Source organism: Gambusia affinis, linkage group LG06 (genome assembly GCF_019740435.1).
Source record: "Gambusia affinis linkage group LG06, SWU_Gaff_1.0, whole genome shotgun sequence".
NCBI classification, from domain to species: Eukaryota; Metazoa; Chordata; class Actinopteri; order Cyprinodontiformes; family Poeciliidae; genus Gambusia; species Gambusia affinis.
The window spans coordinates 31,862,239-31,885,103 of NC_057873.1; the positions used below are offsets into that span (position 1 = coordinate 31,862,239).

At 39.6% G+C, this 22,865-nt stretch overlaps 1 protein-coding gene across 3 annotated transcripts in view; it reads right to left on the reverse strand.

Annotated features, from left to right (window-relative positions):
* sorl1 (sortilin-related receptor, L(DLR class) A repeats containing) overlaps positions 1-22,596 on the reverse strand; it is a 118,756-nt gene extending 96,160 nt beyond the window's left edge. For 2 of the 3 annotated variants that reach the window (XM_044118709.1, XM_044118708.1), the window contains exons 1-5: positions 22,228-22,596; positions 15,393-15,509; positions 13,664-13,798; positions 11,335-11,496; positions 2,791-2,858 (exon numbers count right to left, since the gene is read on the reverse strand). In XM_044118709.1, coding sequence (XP_043974644.1) covers positions 2,791-2,858; positions 11,335-11,496; positions 13,664-13,798; positions 15,393-15,509; positions 22,228-22,527 — 782 coding nt within the window. In that variant the 5' untranslated portion in view covers positions 22,528-22,596. Of the gene's footprint in view, positions 1-2,790; positions 2,859-6,774; positions 6,834-7,018; positions 7,409-7,513; positions 7,735-8,257; positions 8,344-8,468; positions 8,533-11,334; positions 11,497-13,663; positions 13,799-15,392; positions 15,510-22,227 lie in introns of those variants that run through there. The other variant, XM_044118710.1, reaches the window with a different exon arrangement.
* Positions 22,597-22,865: the final 269 nt, after the last annotated feature.

Below are 22,865 nucleotides of genomic sequence, written 5' to 3' on the forward strand. Positions count from 1 at the left end.
CCTAAAATTAACTTTTTTCAAGAAAGTTGCTCAAGTAAATGTAATTAAGTAAATGTAACTAGTTACCACCCAGCTCTGCTCACTAATAATTGATGTAAATAATTTTTTTGGGAAGGGGTCTCTGCAGAACTATTGGAGTGGGGCAGCAGAGTGTCTCTGGAGAATGCAGCCATAATTCTTTTTTTTTTAATGCTGTATATTTTATTTAACCTGAACAGAAAACTCTGCCATTTTCTGTAGGCAAAAGGGCTCTTTGCAAAAGTAGGTGGAAATCCAACCCAAACATCAAAAAGGGCTCTCTGTTCTGCTGATGCTTTAATACATGAGTGACTGGAAGTGGTATGAAAATTGCCAGGGGAGGGAGGAAGTTGACCAAGTGACCTGAAACCCAAATGCAGTTGCAATGAAAAACTGCTGACGAAACATGAGTGATTAGCAGCCTTCTGCTACCTCCAATCTGCTGCTCAAAGATGAACATAAAGCTAATTTGGGGGTTGAGGGAGGAGGGGGGCAGTGAGTCAGCTGTGACTCCATTTTATCACAGACTGCAAACAAAAAACATTCCAGTCAGTTTCTGCTTCTGTTCTGCATTGGAGGAGTATCAGTGACGGTAAGTCATTCACACATTCACACACACATTCACACACTGATGGGGCAAGCTATTGGACAGTGGCCACAGTGTCCTGGGGCAGCCTGAAAGGGGAGGCCACCACCAGAAGACTAGGTGGGTGAATGTCTTCCAAGAACATAATGACAGAGGCAGAAAGAGTGGGGATGGAACTGGCAACCCACAGATTGCGGGACAAACTCCACCACCGGAGTATGGATCAATACACTTTTAGTTCACAATGCCACAATAATCAGTTGTTTTTTTTTCTTTTACAAAGACAATTAATTACCATATTTTACGGACTGTAAGTGGAACTTTTTCTTATAGTTTTGCTGGCCCTGCGGCTCACATTGATTTTTTTTTCCTCTTCCTGACGTCACCATCATTGTCCCATAGAGGTGTTAGCGTTTCAACTGACATCATTGTCATAACAGGAAGTATCTGTCACATTATACAAGTAATTCTAAAACTAAAACCTGACACTCCAATATTGTTGGAAAGCTTTACTAAGTGACAAAGGACAGAGGATTATTAATGAAAACATCGGGTGAATCAAGCCGCCTCGTTGAGAGTCCGTGCGGCAGTCTGGCCGCTCGCCTCCACCTCTCCGTGGTTTCCTCCTGCACGGTTCCCGGCCTCCAAATTCTACATGACGGGTCTGCTTCCTGGGCCGTTCCCGGCCTCCGGATCTGCCACAACGGGTCCAATTCCTGCGCGATTGCTGGCCTCCAGACTCGCCACCATGAGTTCGCCTCCTACGCCGTTTTCAACAGGCCCCTCCCTCACAGTTTTTGTTTTATTTATGGACTGAGTTTTCTGTTTCCTGTATTCTGGCCCTCCTTCCTGCGCTCCTCCGCCCACCCCACCCTATTTGGGTTGCTTTTTTCCCCCTGTGGACTCTTATAATCATTAAAAACATAATTCTTTCACTCGAACCTGGGTCCTCAGCGTCATCCTCACCACCTCTTCACCGCACTTCATGACAAAATTGGCGTATTTCCATTAAGCAAATTTATTTTCAAAAAGTAAAATTGTGCAAGTATACAGTCAACGGTAATGTAGCTACTGTCACATGACCAAACCAATAACACATGACCAACCCTCTCGCCTCTCCCTCCAGAAACAAATGGCGACAAGATAGAAATACATATTGGTTCTTAATATTGGTCCATTTTGATTCATGGGGATGAATTACAATGTTGTACCAATATGTCAATGTCAATTTATTTAGTCTATTCAGTACATAAATACAACCGCTGTTGACCCAAGTGGTGTACAATTCAATACAATAAATCAAGAAAACAACAAGAACATAAAAAATACATAAGGTTAAAAGAAAATACAAATATAACCCTAACCTATCATAAAAGAAACTCGAACCATGTTTAAATCAAACAGCTAAAAAAAAAAAGTGTCTGGGCAAAGATTTAAAAGTCTCAACAGTCTTGGTGGTCCGTACAATTTGTGTTCCTAAACTTTGGGAATACAAATTGCAAAAGTCTGACCACCTCTGAATTTTAACCTGAATCTCAGAACATCTAAGAGAAACTGGCTGTTTGACTCAAACACTCTTTCTGCAGAGTGCATGTTTAGATCACAGAGATAGGATGAGCCAATCCTTTTAAGATTTTAAAAAATAAGCAATGAAATCTTAAAATAAATCCTACAAATACACAGGCTTTTTACCTGTCAAAAGACAATTGTGCATCCCTAATAAATTTAGTGGATTACATGTTAAAATTCACATAAATGGTGGTGAAACTGAGAATACAAAAAAAAGAAATCTGGGTTGATTGTAATGGACAATAAATCCCGTCATCTGAACAATCCGGAGCAAAATGGATTGCTCCGGATTGTTCAGATGAATGCATGGATTTTTGGTGTCATCTTTTACATTGTTCAACCTGGCCAACTAATTGTCCACATTTAACCCTCTTCAAATCTTTCAGCCATGAGAGCATGACGTATGATACTGGTGCTGATATAACTGAACGCAGCTGGATTCTCCAACAAGATGTTCTTACATTCCACTGATATTCTCTGGAAGGAAGAATCTCTTTTCTTTTCACTGTAAATCCAGAGAACATACCACAGAGCCTAGAACACTCCTCCCATTCACATTACGTTCACACTCCTGTGCGAGGTCTGCACATCACGAACAGAGACAGCTGTTGTCTTACCAAAAGTAGGTCTTCACATGTTCCTGGATCAACACCCACGTCTCCCCAAAGTCGTCTGACTTCCACAGCTATGGAGGTGGAGGTGGGTCGGTGAATGAGGGATAGTGGGGGGAGGCAGGGAAGGAGAAGCAGAAAGAGGGGGATGGTGAATTTCAAAAATGTAGGTCAGACTGACTCATTGCTATGCTCCAGCTCTCACACGTGACAAGGAGAACACTGGAAATGCTTGAGCTGAAGAGAGGAAGACTATTATCGAATGCTTTCTAAAGCTGCTTTTTCATTACAAATATGCACAAGTCCTTGTCTATATTATACTAATGCAAAAAAAACAACTAGTTGGTAACACTTTATGTGATGGGGCGTGCATAAGACTGACAAGACATTGTCATGAACATGACATAACACTTGTCATGAACATGATTAAGTCTTCATGAATATTTATGACTGTTGTCATAAAGTGTCATTTGGTAAATAATGGCACTTTTAATGCAAAGCTGACATTATTCAAAATGTCTTTGTTATTACAACTTGACATTAACCAAGAAATCATGATCTGTCATTAATTTGTTATAAAAATTTGTCTTATTTTGAATTATATTATTTTGTCATCATGACAAAATAATATATAATAATAAAATAATTAACATTGCTATTTTTGGTGTAGAATAGGTGCCTGCCATGCAATCCCTTACAAAATTTTTTTCATGTGATCACATGTGATTACATGTGGAAATGTGTGAATCACATGTGATTTTACCACGAAACGTTCCAAAATCACACGTATTCCTGTGCTTTCACATGTGATTCACATCATTCACATGTAAAAATTTGTGTGAACCACATGTGATCACATGTGAAAGTCACATGTGATTTTCATGGGATATTTTTGTAAGGGAATGCATGGAGGCAGTGACTGACTTGCTCCGCCCGCTCCGTCTGTTGCGCCATGTCAGCTGTTTGAAATTCTCCTTCATGCATACGTCACTACGCTTTCTGATTGGCTATCTGTCACATGGAAAAGTGGTCTGGCATTCTATGTAACACACCACACATTGCAGGATGATCAGTTAAAATTATCGCAACCGACAATCTTAGAACGTTCTGAGTTCTAAGATTGTCCTAAGGGTAAAATTGGGGCAAAAAATTCTAAAATGTGAACTAGGCTTTAGCAGACGCACCAACATGTAGAAGCCTTGTCTGACAGTTCACCACAAGCCTTGACCAGTCTGCGCTGATAAAAAGGTTGGGGACCACTGCATTAAATGATGCATTCTGAATAACAACAGTGGCAAGCTGTATGAACTTCTGCCAAACAAATATTTGATCAGAATAATTTTGTTCAGCTCTACTCATTATGCTACTTGTATTAAGAAATAATTATATAGCATTTTATAACAAGCACTTTTCTCTGCCAGTCTACCATTCTGAGAGTCTGCATCAAGGGACATTTTTGGAATGGTGTAAATACGGGATTAAGATCACATTGTTTTTTGTTTATTTGTTTTTGTCCTTTTTTTAAGTGACCGCAATGGATTGAGTCATCACCTACTATGAGAGTGTCCAGAAGAGATTCACCAAGTTTGAATTCATGATAAGGCTTTCACCCTGATTAACATTGACCTAGGCCTGTCACAATAGCAAATTTTGCTGAACGATTAATTGTCTCAAAAAACTATTGCGATAGACGATAATATTGTTTGAAGACCTTTGTTCACTGATTTAATGGAAATGACATAATAATGCATGCAATTTCCTGCCAAAGATAGATGCACTTTATTTTCTGAAGAACATTTAACACTGGAACTGATAAAATAAACAAAACAACCAAAAACAAAAATAAAATGGATTCTCAGTCTCCATTAACAAAAATGTACCTGAATAAAAACACCAAAGTGTAAATAAATACTGCATTCAACCAAAAGAGTGCAGATTATGAAGTCTGTAAACCATATTGCCCTTCAGTAATCATTAGATTTAAATAGAGAAGATGGAACATCGACTACCTGATGCAATAGTTCACACTACATGTTAGTTCACACCTACATTTTCCCCTTAAGACAATCAGAACTTTGATTGTTCTAAGATTGTCGCTTGTGATCATCCTGCAGTGTGTGGTGTGTTACGGTAGATGTGGCCGCTCCGATCTAAATCAGGGGTTTTCCCCGACTGGGAGCGTTAACACAGCCTGTTGAATGTGACAGGTAGCCACTCAGAAAGCGTGGATTCTCTTCAGTGTTTCCTGAGGGGAAATTACAGAGGGGAATCCCAAACAGCTGACACGGCCAACCCGAAGTCCAGCGGACATTGGAGATGATATGTGGAAACAACATTAATGTTTATAAAACATTTGGTGCAAAGAATATAGAAATGACAAGGTAGGAGTTGGAGCCAAATTGCTACCAGTTGATGAACCTGGTAACTTTTCAGCTGTTCTTTGTTAAGGAGACATAAATAAGTTCTAATGATTTTTATTCAGTCAGGACGTTACGCTGACACTAGAGCCACATGCACTGCAGGTAGATTGGAGTAAAGCATTGATTAATGCCTGGTTTTAAAATCAGTTAACTGAACTTGTAGCCATTATTTTGTGCCCATTGTTGGACATCACACGGCAGGATGGAACCCGATCGAACCGTTATACCTAGGATTTCTGTCGGCTAATGTGTGATCTCTCAGGTTTTGAAAATGGGCCGACAATCGGCCGACAGCTCTAAGATGGTGTAGTGTGAACTGGACATTACACTGAGGAAATGAGGAAGGGAGGGTCAGTGGAGAGCAGTGGAGTTGAGCCTTTTTTCATTCAGTGTCATCAACAGAAAGAGAAAAAGGCTGGAAGAGACGATAAAGCCGATAATTAAAATGACATCGATAGTTTTAATTTATCTACATTAAATGATTTATCGTTTATCGCGACAGGCCTACATTGACCACAATTGTGAAAACAGCTATAATTTCAGAGCATTTCTGGATACTTTCAAAGAGCTGCTCCTAGGAAATGAAAACAACAAGATCTCCCTGTTTTTAGAGCGTTACAGGAAGGCTACAAAGAAGGAGATGGCTGACACAATCAAAGCAAAAAATGTTAGGACTCTTGAAAGAAACTTTTTCTTAAGTAATTCTGTTTTACTTTTATTTATGACATATGATGGTTCTTGGTTAATGTCAAGTTGTCAACACAAACACATTTTTGTCTAGGTTAATGTCAAATAGTCATAAAGAAATTTTTGTCTACCCAGCTAGCATTGAATGTTCAGACGACGTGCTGAGTGCTGTCTTGAATGTCTGCTGAATGTCCACAGTCAACGTTTTCTGAACATCAAAATGAAACATCATTAGACATTCGTCAGATAATGTCAAAATGAAACACCATTAGACATTTCAGTTGAAAGTCTGCCGGAAGTTTGCTCAGAACTTTCTGCGGACATTCACAGTAGGTCAAAATAAAATGCTATTTTATGGTTCTTCTAGATTTGTGGAAATGCTAATATAGCAATTTCATTTCCTAAAGATATTAATCCAATGTTGTATCAAATTGGAAAATTGATGACAACCACTTAAAAACACTTGGCAAAGAATTTATTAATTTTACAGTGTTAACATTAAAGACTACCCAAGACAAAATATGCTAAAAACAGAATCACATTTATTCATACATATGCAGTACATATGTACCAAAAACACATTAATGAAACCTTGGTTATACAAAGTAAAACAGCGCGGATTCAATTTTAGTGCAATGAGTTTTCAGAAAAGACATTCACAATAATAATAAATCCAGGCAAAGTTACCATTTAAAAACCAACCACTGCTTAAAAATATGACTTTAAAAGAGATATTTACACCGTAACTGATTTCATGAGCGTTGACACATGCACATCATCATAATAATAATAATAATAATAATAATAATAATAATAATAATAATAATAATAATAATAATAATAATAATAATAATAGAAAAAACAAAGAAAAAAACAAACAAACCAGACAACGTTGAGCCTTAAAAGTGTTCTGATTCTGACCTTGGTTCTTTGGTACAGCCTCTGGAAAAGAAACAAAAAATATATATATTAAATTGAGATGTGTATTATAGAGAAAAGTTTCATGGTTTTATGAAACACAATATTTTATTGGCTACAAAGAAACGTGCACAATAAAGTCCACCTATAGGACAATATATAACAATTCACATAGTTTTAGACTGAAAGGTCCATGAGATTATACTTACTAAATTCAGTCACCAAGTGCTGGAGAGCAGAAAGACTTCTCTCTCCATCCCGTTCGCTCTACTGCTCTTCTTACCGGTTTGAGGGGATTTTAGATAAAATGTTGCAGACACCACAAACCCGTGGATACAAGCGGCCGAAATGGGTTTTCTCTGTAGGGTGTCTGGGCTCTCCCTTAGAGATAGGGTGAGAAGCTCAGTCATCTGGGAGGGACTCAGAGTAGAGCCGCTGCTCCTCCATGTCAAGAGGAGCCAGTTGAGGTGGCTCGGGCATCTGGTCAGGATGAAGCTGCTACCCCCGCGACCCGACCCCGGATAAGCGGAAGAAGATGGATGGATGGATGTTGCAGACAGCCAATCAGGTCCCTCAGAGATCCAGCTGAGAAAATAACACTACAAAGAATTTAAAAGTCATTATTTATACAGTACTGCTTCTGATAGAAGGGAAGAATAATGTCAAGAAAAAGGCTAATTAAGTTTTCAAAGAATTATACATACTATTTATATCTGAACAGCTCCTAAATCTAGTTTTTGGGCCAGGACTTCTAATTTTTCAACGGTGCAGGATGGAAGGTTGAGCTCATCCAGTGAATCCATCTCTTCAGGAGCATCAGTGGCTGTAAGTCGGATCAGAATGACTCGCAGCATCCTGTGGTTTTCCAAGGCCGTCTCCTTCACCTCTTCTAAAGCTTTGAAGATGTTACACTGAATTCTCCAGTCTGCAAAGAATGACAAAAGAAATTCAGTCAAATAGAATGTAAAATAACTCAGAGCATTTATTACTCAGTGGCCAAAGAAGACAATGTAGACTGAGAGTCTTCAGCCCTGTAGGATTAAACAGCCACAGGTGAACATAGAGCAGCTGGTGGATCATCAGAGTGGATAAGATGGTGAAGGTAGATGAGAGGTGGGAGGCTGTGGCTACATGGAGATGCTGGTCATGGGGAAGATTCTCTTAATCTGTGGCTTTTCCTCGGAATCTGAATAGATCTCATTTCACCTGTAACAAAAATATTTAATTAAAAAACCTGCATAAACATTGGCGCGATTTATTTAATTAAGGCAAGTTCTGTCCATTAATACTTGATTGTCATGTATTTTGATGTGGTCTGTAATACAGTAGTAAAGGCAGGTTGTTTTTAAATCTCCTAATAACATTGAAGCAGCATAAAGAGATCCAACTGAAGGAAACCACAAAGAACTCTCTCTCTTTTCAGCCAGTAATCCTAATTACTCCCATACCTTTTACCCTGATCCTCCTGGGATTCTGCTTTTGAGGTTTGACATCTGCAGCTAGGCGAATTTATGCCTTACTTTCAAGTTGTCACCTGAAGTTACATATCAGAAAAAATAGTCATTACTTTAATTAAATCTATGAAAGCAAACATTTAAATAGTATATTATTAACAATATGAAATCCCAATAATGTTCATGAATAAACAGTATGACCAACCATGAGCATCCTCTTCATGAGACTATCATAGAAAAACAGTGTCTTCAGTCAGAGGCTGTAACACAGACTGCTACAGGAGATCCTTCCTAGTCACAGCCATCAGCATTGACAACTCTTTGAAGGACCTTGAAATAATGAGATAAACCTTAGATCTAATTGGCAATTTAACTACAACTGGCACAAAGCATAGCATCACTTAGTACTTTTCATTGTGATATCAATTAATGTTGTGGCATTAATATTTCCAGCTGCATATTTTTTTTAGCTGATGATCCAGAGAGAAGGAAAAGACAGGCAATGTTTTGTGAGATGACAGTAGATTAAGATAAACCACAGGGTCAACAACATGGTATTATGGATCAGACTGAACATATCAATTCTTTGTTCCTCCACAACTATTTACTAGTTTACAGAAACTTCAGTTCTTACTGGTCCTGTCGATCCTGCTGTTGTTAGATTCCACCTGTAGATGAAAAAATAATTCAATTCAAAAATACTTCATTGATCACAAAGGAAAATTAAATGGTGTAACTCCCTTTACCAGCTGCCTCTTTTCATTGCTGTGTTGGAAAATGTCAGTAGGCTTTGCACATTTGGCAGTATAAAGTATTAATGCATTTATTTTCTTTAACCTGGCTTTTTAAAAGGGGCAAAGTACATCTCTAACATAAATGTTTCCATTTCATACGCTGAAAAAGACAATTTGCATTCAGTTCCTTCTATCATTTTTACTTGTTAGCTAGCAGCACCACTCTGCCTGACTTTCAGTAGATATGTGGACTGAGGCCATGCTGGGATTTTCTAAGGCCCTCAGTCTATGAATGAAGTAATCCGACCACAAAATCTCTTGATTACCTGCTTACCAGTTATGTTGACACTGTGGTCCAGGATACTACAACATCGAAGAAAAAAAGAGCAGCACATTCCACACAGAAAAGTATTTCTGGCTGCATCAAACTTATAATAAAGATTGAGAAGTCATGAGATAATGGCGCCATGTGGTCAATATGAAGGACGATAAAGCTTGGGGTGATACAAACATACACATAAAAAGCGTCGGTAACAAGCTATATGCCTTTTTATGCTCTTACCACATGCTTGGTCAGAATATGATACAAATAAGTATGCAAATCAAACACTTACCAAACAAGGTAGATCTCATCGGTTTCATGTGAAATACAGAAGCGTTGTTTAATAACTGCAGAAATCTGAATACAATCTGGGTTGGGAAGTGACGTCACTCGGCATAATATAAATATTTTCTAAATGAAAGTACTTCTTGGACTTTTATTTAAGCATTACTCTCCTTTGAGATACATTTACATTAGTTTAGAATAAATGCAATGCAGATAATGCAGGGAAGGGAATCAAAAAAATCAGACTTATAACCATTATTTGAAAGGAGAGGATAATGTTTGGCCATGGACGTTCATACAAATTTCAATCAACATTCAGAGATGCAGACTTTCTAAAGGACAAAAATAAAGGTTCTGTCAAAAATATTAACCACCATAAAGGTTTCAAAAATATTAAAATTGATTAAATAAAATTACAGCAAAAATATTTTTTCCATGATGTGTGAATGTTCAGAGTGAATGTTCAAACAACATTTGGGGAACGTCAAGTCCGAACATTTGAAGTCCAACTTTCAGACTAGGCTCGGTGGACGTAGTCCGTACATTTGCTTGCTAGCTGGGTAGGTTTCTGTCAAGTTGTCATAACAAAGACATTTTGAATAATGTCAACTTAGCATTAAAATTGTCATTATTTACCAAATTACACTTTATGACAACAGCAATAAATATTCATATAGACTTAATCATGTTCATGACAAGTGTTATGTCATGTTTATGACAGCATCATGTCAATCAAATAAAGTGTTACCAAACAGTGTTGCAACTGCGGTGTTTCCATTACATAATAAATTAAATTAAAGTCAAATCTGAATAAGTTTGTTCATGGTATGGCAGTGATGGACGTAAACAGTTCTATCTTTAATTATTTTTGTTATGTTTATTTGATAGGGAAAGACACACATTAACTTAGACAAGCTGAATAAAACAGCAGTGTCATGCTGGTATCATAGTGGTTATAGCACGAGTGCAGCACCTAAGTGGGCTTTTTTAAAATAGTAAAATGAGATTTATTCATAATTCACCTATTCAGAGATCCATCAGCATCTTATTCAAGCATTGGAGCAATAAGCCCATGTGGTGTTTTGGGGAAATTGTAGTTGATTATTTTACAGAAGAGCTATGGATTCAGCATTCTGGAATGGCAAACAACTTTTTATGAAATGTGTGATGCTGTGAGAGCTCTGATAGAGCCAGCTGCAAAAACAAATCATCAACCTTCTGTCACTTCCTGTCACCTTCTTCATCTTTTCCATCAGCAGTAACATCTGGCTGTTGATCATGTGATTTGTGCAATACAAAAAAAGTGTTTCCATTGCAGTTTTGCAAAATACACCTACATAAAAAAAAATCTACTTCATCCTTGTGCAAAAACTTTTTATTGAAAAAAAAAAGAAAGTTTGTTTTTTTAATTGGTGTGTCTCCATTAAGCAATTTTTGTAATTTCTATTTGTGCAATTTTATGGTTAATGGGAACGCAAATACTGAGGAAACATCAGCAGCTAACAGCTATTAAAATTCCCCAGTAAGGAAGATTTACCAGCTATGGCTCAGAGAAGTTATACCAGCAGCTGAAACCACAGCATCAAATCCTTTGTTTTGTAAAATATATATGTATATGTACACATTATCGGGATAATGTACACAGGGCAGCGTTTACACAGAAAGTCAACTCAGAAATCAGCCCACAACAGGAGAGGATTTAAAACCTGGAGAGCAAGAAGAGGCTCTACCTGCTTGTTGGGATGAGAGCCATCGTATCCCAGCAGCAGGTTGGAGTGTCTTGGGTGAAGCAGCAGGTCAGTGGGTCTGAACGGGACGGAGAAGCCTTGCACCGTCTTACAGAAATCAAATGTGGTCCATAAGTAGTTGTTGGTGGAGTCCACAAACAGATACTAAGGAGGAGTGAGGATGGAGCATTAGATTTTAATCTGCAATATAGTTTGCAATAATGACAAAACTCCCCAAAAAACCTGGGTTAGAGGGAGAAGCATCATATACTAATAGTTCAAATGATCACACAGAACCACTGTTCAAGCATAAAATTGAAATTCAGTTAAATTCAACAATGCCTTCTTTATCCCAAGAGGAAATGAAATGTTGTCATAAGTCATGTCATTGAAGCATCTTCAGAGTCGTTAAGGATGATCTCCAAAAGAAGTCAGTTTTGCAACCAATCTCAAGAAGAAGATTGTTGCTGTATGACAGCGATAGCTATCATCATTTGCTAACAGCTCAATGTCCAGGCAGCAGAAACAATATTTCACAGTAACATTTCCTGGATGACGCACACAGTTGTTAGCAGCTCTGCTCATCCACCTCCTTTGATTTTGCTGTTCCTCTTTAAATCTCTGGCTGTCCTGGTAGAAAGTCAGACTGTGTGATGGTGTTGATGTGTTCCATTTGGACAGAGTCAGTTTCCTGGTACATACGCCATTTCTATTTATTGAAAACAGAAAAACTAACAAGAATGTGCACCCTACCTTATGTCAGATGGGATTTTATTGTTTGTTTTTTGTTTATTTTGTTTTGTTTCCATCCCTATCTTGTCATCATTTTTGTCAAAAGTTCTATAACTTTTGACAGTGTTATTGCCATCTTGTTTTCTTTTGTCAACTTATAATGTGGAATGTATTAAGCTGTAATAGAAAGAAGGTTGTAACTATGAAAAAGTGTCACTATTTATTGTTAAAAATAAATAGAAACAAAGCAAAAAAAAACAGAAAAGCAAGAGATCCCATTTACATAAATATTAACTGCAGAAGTCATAAAGGGAAAAAAACTGATCATCTTTGAGATGTTTCTATAAGTCAAATGGAGTTCAGCTGTGTCCAGTTCAGTTGATTGGGCTTGACTTGAGGAGGCACACACCTGTTTCTATGAGGTCCCACAGTTGACAACAGGTCAGAGGTCAAACACCAAAAATGAGATAAAAAAAAACTGTCTGTAGATAGTAATATATTAAGTCACAAATCTGTGGAAGGATCCCAAATGACCTTGTGGAGATCCAGGAGGGGCTGAGCCAGAGTCCAGACATGAATCTGACTGAGCTGCTCTGGAGAGATCTAAACATGACTGACAGATGTCTCCGTCCAACCTAATGGAGAAGAACAGCAGCGAAGAGTGGATGTAACTGCCTAAAGACAGGTGAGCTAAGATGGAGACTGCAACTGTTAGCAAAGGTTGATCAACAAAGTGTTAGGGCAACACTGTAAATACTTAAATAAATGTGGTTTCCTAAGTTTTCTATTTGCAACGAGAACATTTCCACATGGTGATAATGGAGAATCATAGTTTTGAAGAAAGAGGATAATTTTATACAATTTGGAATAAGGATTGAGGATGGAGGCGGAAAGTGAATACTTCCCAGATGTACTTGTATTTGAGCTTTTGAGATACTAATCAGTTTCTTCTAGTTCTAAAACAATACCTTGTTACAATGGTTATTCATCACACCAGCTGATAGAAGGTAGAAAATTAGGAGCACAGCATCCAGAATCATAGGGATCACTGACCAAACAACTAATGGCTCATCGAAATGCTTAAAATGTATCAGAACAATTCAGAAGTTCCCCCTCAGGGAGAGCAAAATATTTCAATCAATATTCAATCTGCACTAATGGATAGCAAACTCTGTGCATGACTAAGCCAAAAAGCAAACAGATTAATGGAAGTTGCTTTTAGTTTTTCAGTTTTTTCTATCAATACAGTTGGTCTTTCAAGGTTGCACATTAAGTCATATGAAGTTAAATTGTTGTAGTTTTTTCCTGTCTTAAAAAAGAAAAAAAAAAGATGGATGAATTATTTTATTCATGGTTCCTAAAGTACCATAAATGTTTTAAATTAAAGTTAAATAGCCGCACTGATGACACATAATGCACTTTGAACTGCCTTGTTGCTGAAAAAGTGCAAGTAAACTTCTTCACACAAACAGACACACATGTGCACCCATGGCAACTCTGATGCGCATGAAATGCTGCATGACATGCAGCAAAATTACGCGGCTGCTTCCAAGTTTGTTGTGAAAATATCAGCCACAGTAGGAGAAGATTAGTGACTCACCCTGCGGTTGTCTGCAGGGCTGTGGTAGAACTGAGATATGACCTGCTTGCTGCCGTTCTTGGCCTTCGCTTCGGAGAGCTGGAAGTTGGTCGACACTGGTATGAAAGTTGTCCCATAGTTGTACGAAACGTAGACCTGAAGAGGAAACATGGGGATCAGGATTTTAAGGCCCATTCCAAAGCCTCGCTGTGTGCAACTCTAGAACAATAAATCCCTTTTCTGCAGTTACTACTAGTGTTGTACAGCAAGTTTGGCTAATGACCATCTATTGTCCCTTTAACACTGGCTCTACTTTAGCAGCTCCTGTCTACTCGACCCAGCCTGGCTCAGCTCTACTTTGAAGTAATCCCGTTTCCACAGACCTGGTGTTCTATGGGCGCTACCCATCAAAGCAGTAATGTGCTTGTGCACATCGATACTACGTCACATGCTGCTTACTCAGCAGATTTCTTTTCCATACATCCTACCTTTGGAATTTCGTTTCATCTGTTTTATTTTGACTAAGATTACAGTAAGCATTGTTTAACTTATTTTATACCTGGCTTTCATTAAGCTTTAGATTAAAGTTTAATGAACAGGTGATTAAGCAGCTTCTACAGCAATTGCAGGAATGCAAAGGAGGTAATGGAATCATATGAATCAGCTGTGCTGGAGTCTGGACTCATCAAAAACATGCAGCACAGCGGCTCAGTGGAGCTGTGGCCGCAAGGCTGTCAGTGCCTGTCGCGGCAACTCTTAAACCCAATGGACACGTTTGGTGAGGGATGCTGTCTGGCTGAATAAGGAATCCTATTGGGCCTTTTTGGCCTGTGGGACCATTGAAGCAGCTGTTGAGTACCGGCAGTCCAAGTGGCATGTGGTTTGGGTGGTTGCTGAGGCAAGAACTTGGGCATGGGAGGAGATCGGAGAGGCCATGGAGAAAGACTTCTGCACGGCTTCAAGGCAATTCTGATTCACTATCCAGCGACTCAGGAGGGGAAAGCAGCCCAGCACCAATACTCTTTATAGTGGGGATGGTGTGCTGTTGACCTCGACTCAGGACATTTTGTGCTGGTGGGTAGAATACTTTGAAGACCTCCTCAATACCACCAACATGCCTTCCACTTAGGAAGAAGAGCATTGGGCTCTCCAATCTCTGGTATTGAGGTTGCTGAGGTAGTTAAGAAGCTCCTCAGTGGCAAAGCCCCGGGGTGAATAAGATTCGGCCAGAGTTCCTTAAAGCTCTGGATGCTGTAGGGTTGTGTTGGTTGACGTGACGTGATATTAATCCAGTTCCCCTGGATTGGCAGACCAGGGTGGTCTTTCTATTCTAATAGGAGACTGCAGAGTGTGCTCAACTACAGAGGGGTCTTAAGCTCTTAAAATTCCCTGGCAAGGTCTATTCAGGGGTTCTGGAGAAGAGGGTCCATCGGATAGTCAAACCTCAGATTTAGAAAGAGCAGTGTGGTTTTCGTTCTGGTCGTGGAACACTGGACCAGTTCCACAGCCTCATCATGGTCCCAGAGGGAGCGTGGGAGTTTGCCCAACCATGGCTGGTTGGGAGAACCACATCTATCCAAAACCACATTGAGATAACTTGTCTCCACTACTGTCTATTTTTTGAAATGAAAGATCTTGGTCTGTTGAGTAGATTTTCTTAGGGGTGAGAAAAAATGAAGTCAGAAAATGCCATCCAGCAGAGGCTGAATGCATGGAAGCTGAAATAGTACTGTGCTGTATGAGAACTTACAGAACTGGTTTTGGGCCCGGTGGCTGCCGTGCTATCTCGGGCTAATGCTACAATGACGTTGCTCTTCTCACCAGCCCAGTGTACAACCATCTGATTATGAGAGTCATTCAAGTTGGCCTGCAAGACACAAATAAGAAACAAAAATAAAAATCACATATGAATTTAAGAAACTCTAATATATTTAATACTCTGCATTAAGAGCTCGACCAGTTTTTGTGTAATTTTGCCATCTGCTGCACGGCTTCAAGGCAATTCTGATTCACTTTCCAGCGTCTCAGGAAGGGAAAGCAGCCCAGCACCAATACTCTTTATAGTGGGGATGGTGTGCTGTTGACCTCGACTCAGGACGTTTTGTGCCAGTGGGTAGAATACTTTGAAGACCTCCTCAATCCCACCAACACGCCTTCCATTGTTGACTATTGCAATAACAAAGTTATCATGATAAACATTTTTTTTTTTTTTCCCCCCCACCAGGGGGTCCTTTTTGTGGGCTCTAGTGTCCCTTTTTTCATAGTAGGCTGACAGGAAAGGGGGAAGGAGAGGGGGGAAGACATGCGGCAAATGTCGTCGGGTCTGGGAATCGAACCCGCGATGGCCGCGTCGAGGACTGGAGGCCTTGGGCATAACCCTACCCTAAAATGTTGTCTCAGGTTCCTTTATTTCTGCTGTAATTGTTAGCTTCAGGCTGACTCCACCATAATCTATAATCTATTTAAACAGATAGTGTTAGCTTATGTTGTTCAGCCTGGACACTCAAAGAACTTTATTACTTCACCGTTCAACTTAGCGGTGCTTTTCCGACCTTTACACATTGTTTTCACACATCAGTGTCACAGTATTAGCTTATAGCATTAGCACAGTTAGCATCTGATGTTTTTTGGCATTTCATGTTTTTCTGTCCATGTGGATATCAGTAAAGTACCTCTGAACAATACGTTTGTGTTTACCTTGTATACAACACTAAGGAGTGTTGTATACTTTTTCTGAATTTATTCGCCACAATATCAGAGCTCAATGCTCCCAGCAGCTCATTGTTTAGGTCAAATCTATTTTGAGCGGCGGTAGTTTAATATATGTTTCCAGAGGGCTTAGGGCAGTTATAATGGGGGATATTATAACTTCATTATAACATTATAACTTCCCCCCAACTGCCTCTAGCAAAGAGAATAAATCAGTGGTGTGGTTGTCTTTTTGTGAAGTTACAAAAATGTATGTAATATCAGTAAAGATTGGTTATTGGCCATATATTGGATATACATCCAATATATATCCAATATATTGGATGTATTCATATCCAATATTAATATTGGATATGAATGTTGGCTCAATTTTTTTTAAATTGGTGGAGCCCTACTTATGTTTATTTTTATGGGGCAAAAAGAAACAGGTGGAATTAGAAAATTAGAACATTTTTCTGTTTGTAATTTTATACCACAGCAGACTAACTTGAAATGCACCCAGCTCATTAAACAGAAAAACCAATCTGTAGTTTTCCATGACCATGTCATCAACACCTTTGAGGCATACCTATAATTTTGCCTGCTGTCTGTTTCCATGTAAACAGTAAGTACTGCAATGACAAGCCAAAACACCAACACCTCCTGTGTGCACCTCCCATCAGGCAAATGGATCAATACAAAGAAATTGGTTATTTCATCTTCTTGTCACTGCTTGGCTATCTCATCTTTCAGAGTTCTTCTTTACTAATCTTTTATTGATGACTCCAAGAGGGGGCAGATCCATGAAAGAGCTTAATTTGTCTTCGAACATCTTTCTGCTGCTCCAGAAATAACACATAACTTTTTTGAAACAGGTTTTTGTGGCCCGACGCAACCCGCTCTCCACCTTCTTTTGAAACAATTCTGTTGTTACAAGAGAGGCTGCAGCTTCATATTGCCGATTTAACACCAGTGTTTCTGCCATGATCTTACAGGGAGAAAGAAAAAATTAATCTCATAAAAGGCAAAGACACTAATATCTTTTCCTACAACAGCTTGAAAAAAGAAAAATCTATAAAACCAACGCAGTAACTAGAAATATCGAGCTCTTGTCCAGGGAGTGGGTGGACAACAAAGAGGCACGGCAAGTAAATGATGATTTATCAGTGTGGTTTTGCCCTTTTGTGATGCTGTAGTCACAGCAACGCAAACATTCCGGGGAACAAGGGCATATGCTGTCGCCAAAGTGTTACCTGCACACAAAGGCCCCACTCCACTGACACACACCGCCTCGTCAGCATGCCTGGGTAAAAGCCTGGGCCGTCTCTCAAGTCAAGGTCCTGCTGCAGCAGTAAATTTCTGCATTTTATATTGGGTGAAGAGAACTGGAGGGGGGAAGGCAGTCTCTGCAGCCTGGCATGGCTGATCTGGAATCAGACTGGCTGTGAAGACAAAAGGTTTTTCACACATTGCAGCAAACTGTTGGGAGCAAGATGACGCAATTAGGGTTCATTGACCGATGATCAGAGCTCTGGTGGTAGAGCAAAAACTCTGGAGGGTGTTACTGTTGAATATGGGGTAGGAAGCTACTTTATACCATTGTAGCCTACAGTTAGTTTCTTATGCAACATAGCATCTTGATTTCATTGGTTCAGAAACTGGTGTACAGCCTTTGTGGTTCAGCTAGCGAGCCTTCTCCAAGCTCAGCTGACTTGTACCTGACCCTTCCTCATGCAATCATCAGTGGATTACAGGGAGGGTCTTGGGCAATTGCAGCTCTAGGTTTGACAACCACACATCAAAGGCAGCAGCAGAGCTGTTCTTCAGATTCTGAGCCAACAGACCTCCACTTTACAACATTCCTGTGGCCAGTTTAAAACCCATACGCATACTGCACCATGTTTTACAGATTCCTCCAACACTTACAGCAGCACACAAGTTCACCGCGAGCTGAGAATGTGTCTGTGGTGGATGGCCTCTGCAGCAGGATGCTTGCCACTTTAAGCTGCACTCCAGAACGTAGCCAGGGTTAGCCAGAGGATTTCTGACTGAAGAATAGAGCTGGAATGATTCCTTGAATGATTCAAGTACTTCAATTACTAAAACTCCTAGAAACAAATTATCCGCCTCAAAACTTTGTTAAATTATGTTTTATTATTTAGTACACAATGTTTCATCCGGGTGATTATTTGTGTTACATAATGCTCTCACTTGCACCTATTAGTTGTTGACAAATGCTATGAGCTAGCAGCATAACATCCGATTTTCAAATTCGGTACAGGAGATGATAATGTCGAAGATGATAATGTCTAGGTTTTTAAGAGACCAATAGGCATCCTTAAAATGAGTGTTGCGATGCATGGAATACAACAACCTTTCTCCTCCTGGAGCTGCTGCCTTGTGCCTTGTTCAGGGCAAGCATGGTGGGTGTACTTACACAGGTGAGCAGACAGACTGAACACAGAGGGCTGCTGTGCTGTAGTTGATGCTTAACGTAGCATCAGCTTTGCGAACAAACTGGAAAACAAAGTTTTATATCATCCTGGTCACAACAAATACGTGGCAGAGCACATCGTGGAAGTACAGCTGGCAGATGTGTTTCTGTTTGTGATGAAAAAGCCAAATCACATCGTTAACATAGGCATAAAAGATATAAATGGCTGGGCAAAAACACTGTAAAAAAGAAAACTACAATCTGTTCAGAAGAGTTTATAAAATTTGTTGTTCAGACGTGAAATTCAAAATAGAATAAAATAAATATATAAATAAATAAATAAACATTTAAGTCAATAAATAAAAAATTGGGCTGCACCAAATGCAGCTTCTCCAATTACTTTGTTGTTAATTTATTTATTTTTATTTTATTATTTTTCTATTTACTTTTTGTGTAAATTAATCTGGGATCTGAGTACAAATTTTGTACCACAACCCCAAGCTGGTATGACAATAAAAAAATCCTTGCATCATTATCAATGAGAAAATATATATTGAACCAATGGGCTCTTTGAACATCTGCTTCCGCATTCGGGGATAAGTGGCTCGGTCGCTTCTGGTTTGTTGAAAATGGCCTTTTACACTAGGTGCTTGCAGGGCTTGCCCAAGGTAACAATCAGTGATGTACATCAATCTGAAGCTCCACCAAGTAAGCTGGAGAAAAGTTTTCAGTTGTACGCCTTCCGTATGTTACAGGAAGACATCGCCAGCGAAATGCTATCTAAACCCACAACTAGCCTTAAAAACAACAAGTAGACAATTAAAAGGAATATCAATTATTTGCACTTCTGTTTAATCCAAATTAAGTCAGTGGCTCCATCAGGCCCCCAGGCATTCAGGGACCCCATATATGCTAATATTTTAACACAGACCACAGATATATAAATGTAACATTTATTTATTGAGATTATCAATGCTGTTAAATTTGATTTAATGGCTTCAGCATACTTTGTTAAAGCTCAAAAAACAATATTCATAGTTAGATTGTTTTTTTACCACAGCTACACTCTGATTATATGAGTTTAATCTTTGACTTTAAGATGTGTTTGTTCACAAATACAAATTAGTGAACTGCAATTTTAATTTATTGCTTTTTAGGTTGGAAAATTAGGTTGAAAAATCCCAGATTTCACTAAATCTAACACAGAAGCTGTTAAAGATGTTGATGTTTTTAGCAGCAAGAGCAGCCCTCAAGTCAAATTCTGCTCAAGGCCTCATAAAGCCTTGGACTTTATGAGTCATGATGAGTTAAATCTGCTGCAACGGGATTTAATTCAAGGCCGCTAATGTGGCTTTAGTAGCTCTTCCATTTCGTGTCTGTTGAGTTTTTAAAGAAACTGTTGTGGTTGCCCAACTTTAAGTGACGAGTTTGTGAGATCTTTGCCTCTGGCTACCTAAGTACACAAAGCATTTGATATGGCTTGATGCATCATGTAAACGGAATAATAATAATAATAATAATAATAATAATAATATAAAAACAAGTGTGATGAGTGACTATGAGGAGAGCAGGAAAGCTCGTCACTGGGTGATTGATGAGTGATTAGCACCGGTTTGTTAACCATTAATGCACCGGCCAACCGGGAGCACATACATAAACTTTACAGGAAAGACAGAGCCACATGCTGGGCAGCGTTTTGAGATGTAAACGCTGCATATAATTCTTTGTCCACAAAGATAAATCATTCTCACCACTTGCTCAACGCACACCTCTGAAAGCGCAACTACAAGTTATTTCTGAGGTTCACATTGAACTGCGCAACCAGAGCTAACGTGGCAGACTTTAAACCCTTACCTTGATGTAGAGTTCTCTAAAGAAACATAATTCCTCACAGGGGTTGATGTGAGAAATTATTATTACAAGGTTGTGAGGTTGATAAACTTGTTATCAAGGTTATCTTGATGCCTTGTATGCATACAGGTATACAAGACCTGTATGCCTGTATCCACCTTGTATGCCAGGATGACACAGGCATACAAGTCAGCCTGTGTCCTGTTTGAGTGAAAGGAGGCGCGCACAATCTGTGCTGAGATCAAGCAGCAGCAGCTTGGGCATCAACGAGCAGAGGCACCAGCGGTGTGATTGGTCCACTCTCCGGCTTATAAATATATAAACTATAAACTTTCAAACAAGCCGACAACAAACTCCAATGAGCATAAGAACTAGTTTTTCACAAAATTGAGTAATTTAACATTTTTTGATGCAATACTTTAATATGTGCTAAATAAAAAATGTTGATGGAAACATGGTTAGTGAAACTCAGCAAGAAGGGATAGAGCAGTTTATGCATTTTGAAGGAGCTTAGGTTCTTCAATGTTTTTGTTTATGTACATATTCTACAAAATGGTTTATTATTAAATTAAACAATTGTAACAAGAGATCTGTAGTTTCATTTTAGAGAATGAGACAGGGAACTTTTTCCATATTCTAATGCATGTTTTGCCTCTGAATTCTCTTGTATTCCAGAACTTGCAGGAACCATCCAAATGGCAGCAGCACCCTGGATTAGTTCAGCTGAGTTCCTTAAAACACAGCCCTCTTTCTCCAAGTCTTCCTGAACTTGCATGCTGCAGTGGTACTGCACTCATTCCTTCAATGTGTTTTCCTGCTCAACAGTTGTGTCATCCTGGAAGACGAGGAGCGTGCATCAGTCACACACAGAATGTCAGACTAATGGATGGCCTTTATTGAATGACGCAACAAAGCTAGCACCACTGACGACTTGCGCCAATCCAAATAATTACGGTATGTTCCAGTGAGGCTTGCTTTACTCTGACCAAGGCAGGTTGAGATCACTTCCTCGTTCTGATCTAACTATTACTAAAGTATCAATTATACCAAGCTCTTGTTTAATGCATACCTGTACAGCATTCTGCAAAGTCATTTTCCTTCCAGTATTTTCAGTGCTGGATGACAATAAAATCCTTGCAGCGCTGCATTTTATTCAGCACCCAGGAAAACAAACTAACTGTTTGTTACCCAACAGTCCACACCTGCAAACACCACAATTCTCTTTTCTGAGAAAACACCATGCTTCCCTCTCCCAGCTAATTACAGGAACCTGCAGACACTCTGATGTTTGCAGAATTGTAAGTGGGTTCTAGAAAGATCTGAATTTACTGGTTTATCTTATTCTAAACAGGCTGCCATCTGCAGGCTGCCGGTTTGTGCATGTTCACTGAACTGTGCAACATTGCAAACACCAGATTAACCTCCTCAACACTATTCTGAGCAAGGGTAAACGGCACAAACAGACATTTCTTTACCACATTCAAGTTGGAGTAATGTGAGGTTATGGTGAATGGTGAGAAATGTCCACGTCTGTTAGCTAAGGACAGTGTGAGATGATGCATGGAGCTCAAATTACCCCAGCCTCACCGGATTGCATCGTGCGCTGCTTTACCTGGCCGTAAACCTTCGGCATGGCCGACTTGCCAGCGCTCCGTCGGCTCCTATGCTCCCTCTGAGCGCCTGAACCGGACGCAACTTGAGCGGCCAGAGGCAACGCTGGAGCCGCAGAGCCTCTTCCATCTCGCGCGAATACATCCAGATTCGCTCCAACGGTGAAAAAGCCTCTGTTCTGCGGAAGGGTGTAGCGTCGCTCTTGGTGAAGATGGAGGGTTCCCCCGGAAAGCGCCAGGACCGAGAAGCAAATGGAACACCAGAGAGAGGACAGCATCTTGTCCGCCTGCGTTATCGCCATGTTTGTGTATGTTAGGCTCCTGGATTAGGTGAGCTCCAAAGAGCTCCTTCTACTGGCAAGTGATGCCAATGATGCTGCGTTCAAGAGCCGTGGAAATGTGAGCAACATCTACAACACACGTTCACAAAGGCTGTTATTGACAGCTTGCGTTTCCATGAAACGAAACTAATAACCGAACGAATGTGAAATAAACAAATAATTCACAGGAAATCACAGTGTCCACAAACAACAGTCCAACTGTAATGTTGGAGTGCTCAGACTGTCCCACTTAAAAAGGTACATATGAAGTCTCTTCATGGGAAAATATACACAATAGTAAACCCCCCCAACCCAAATGC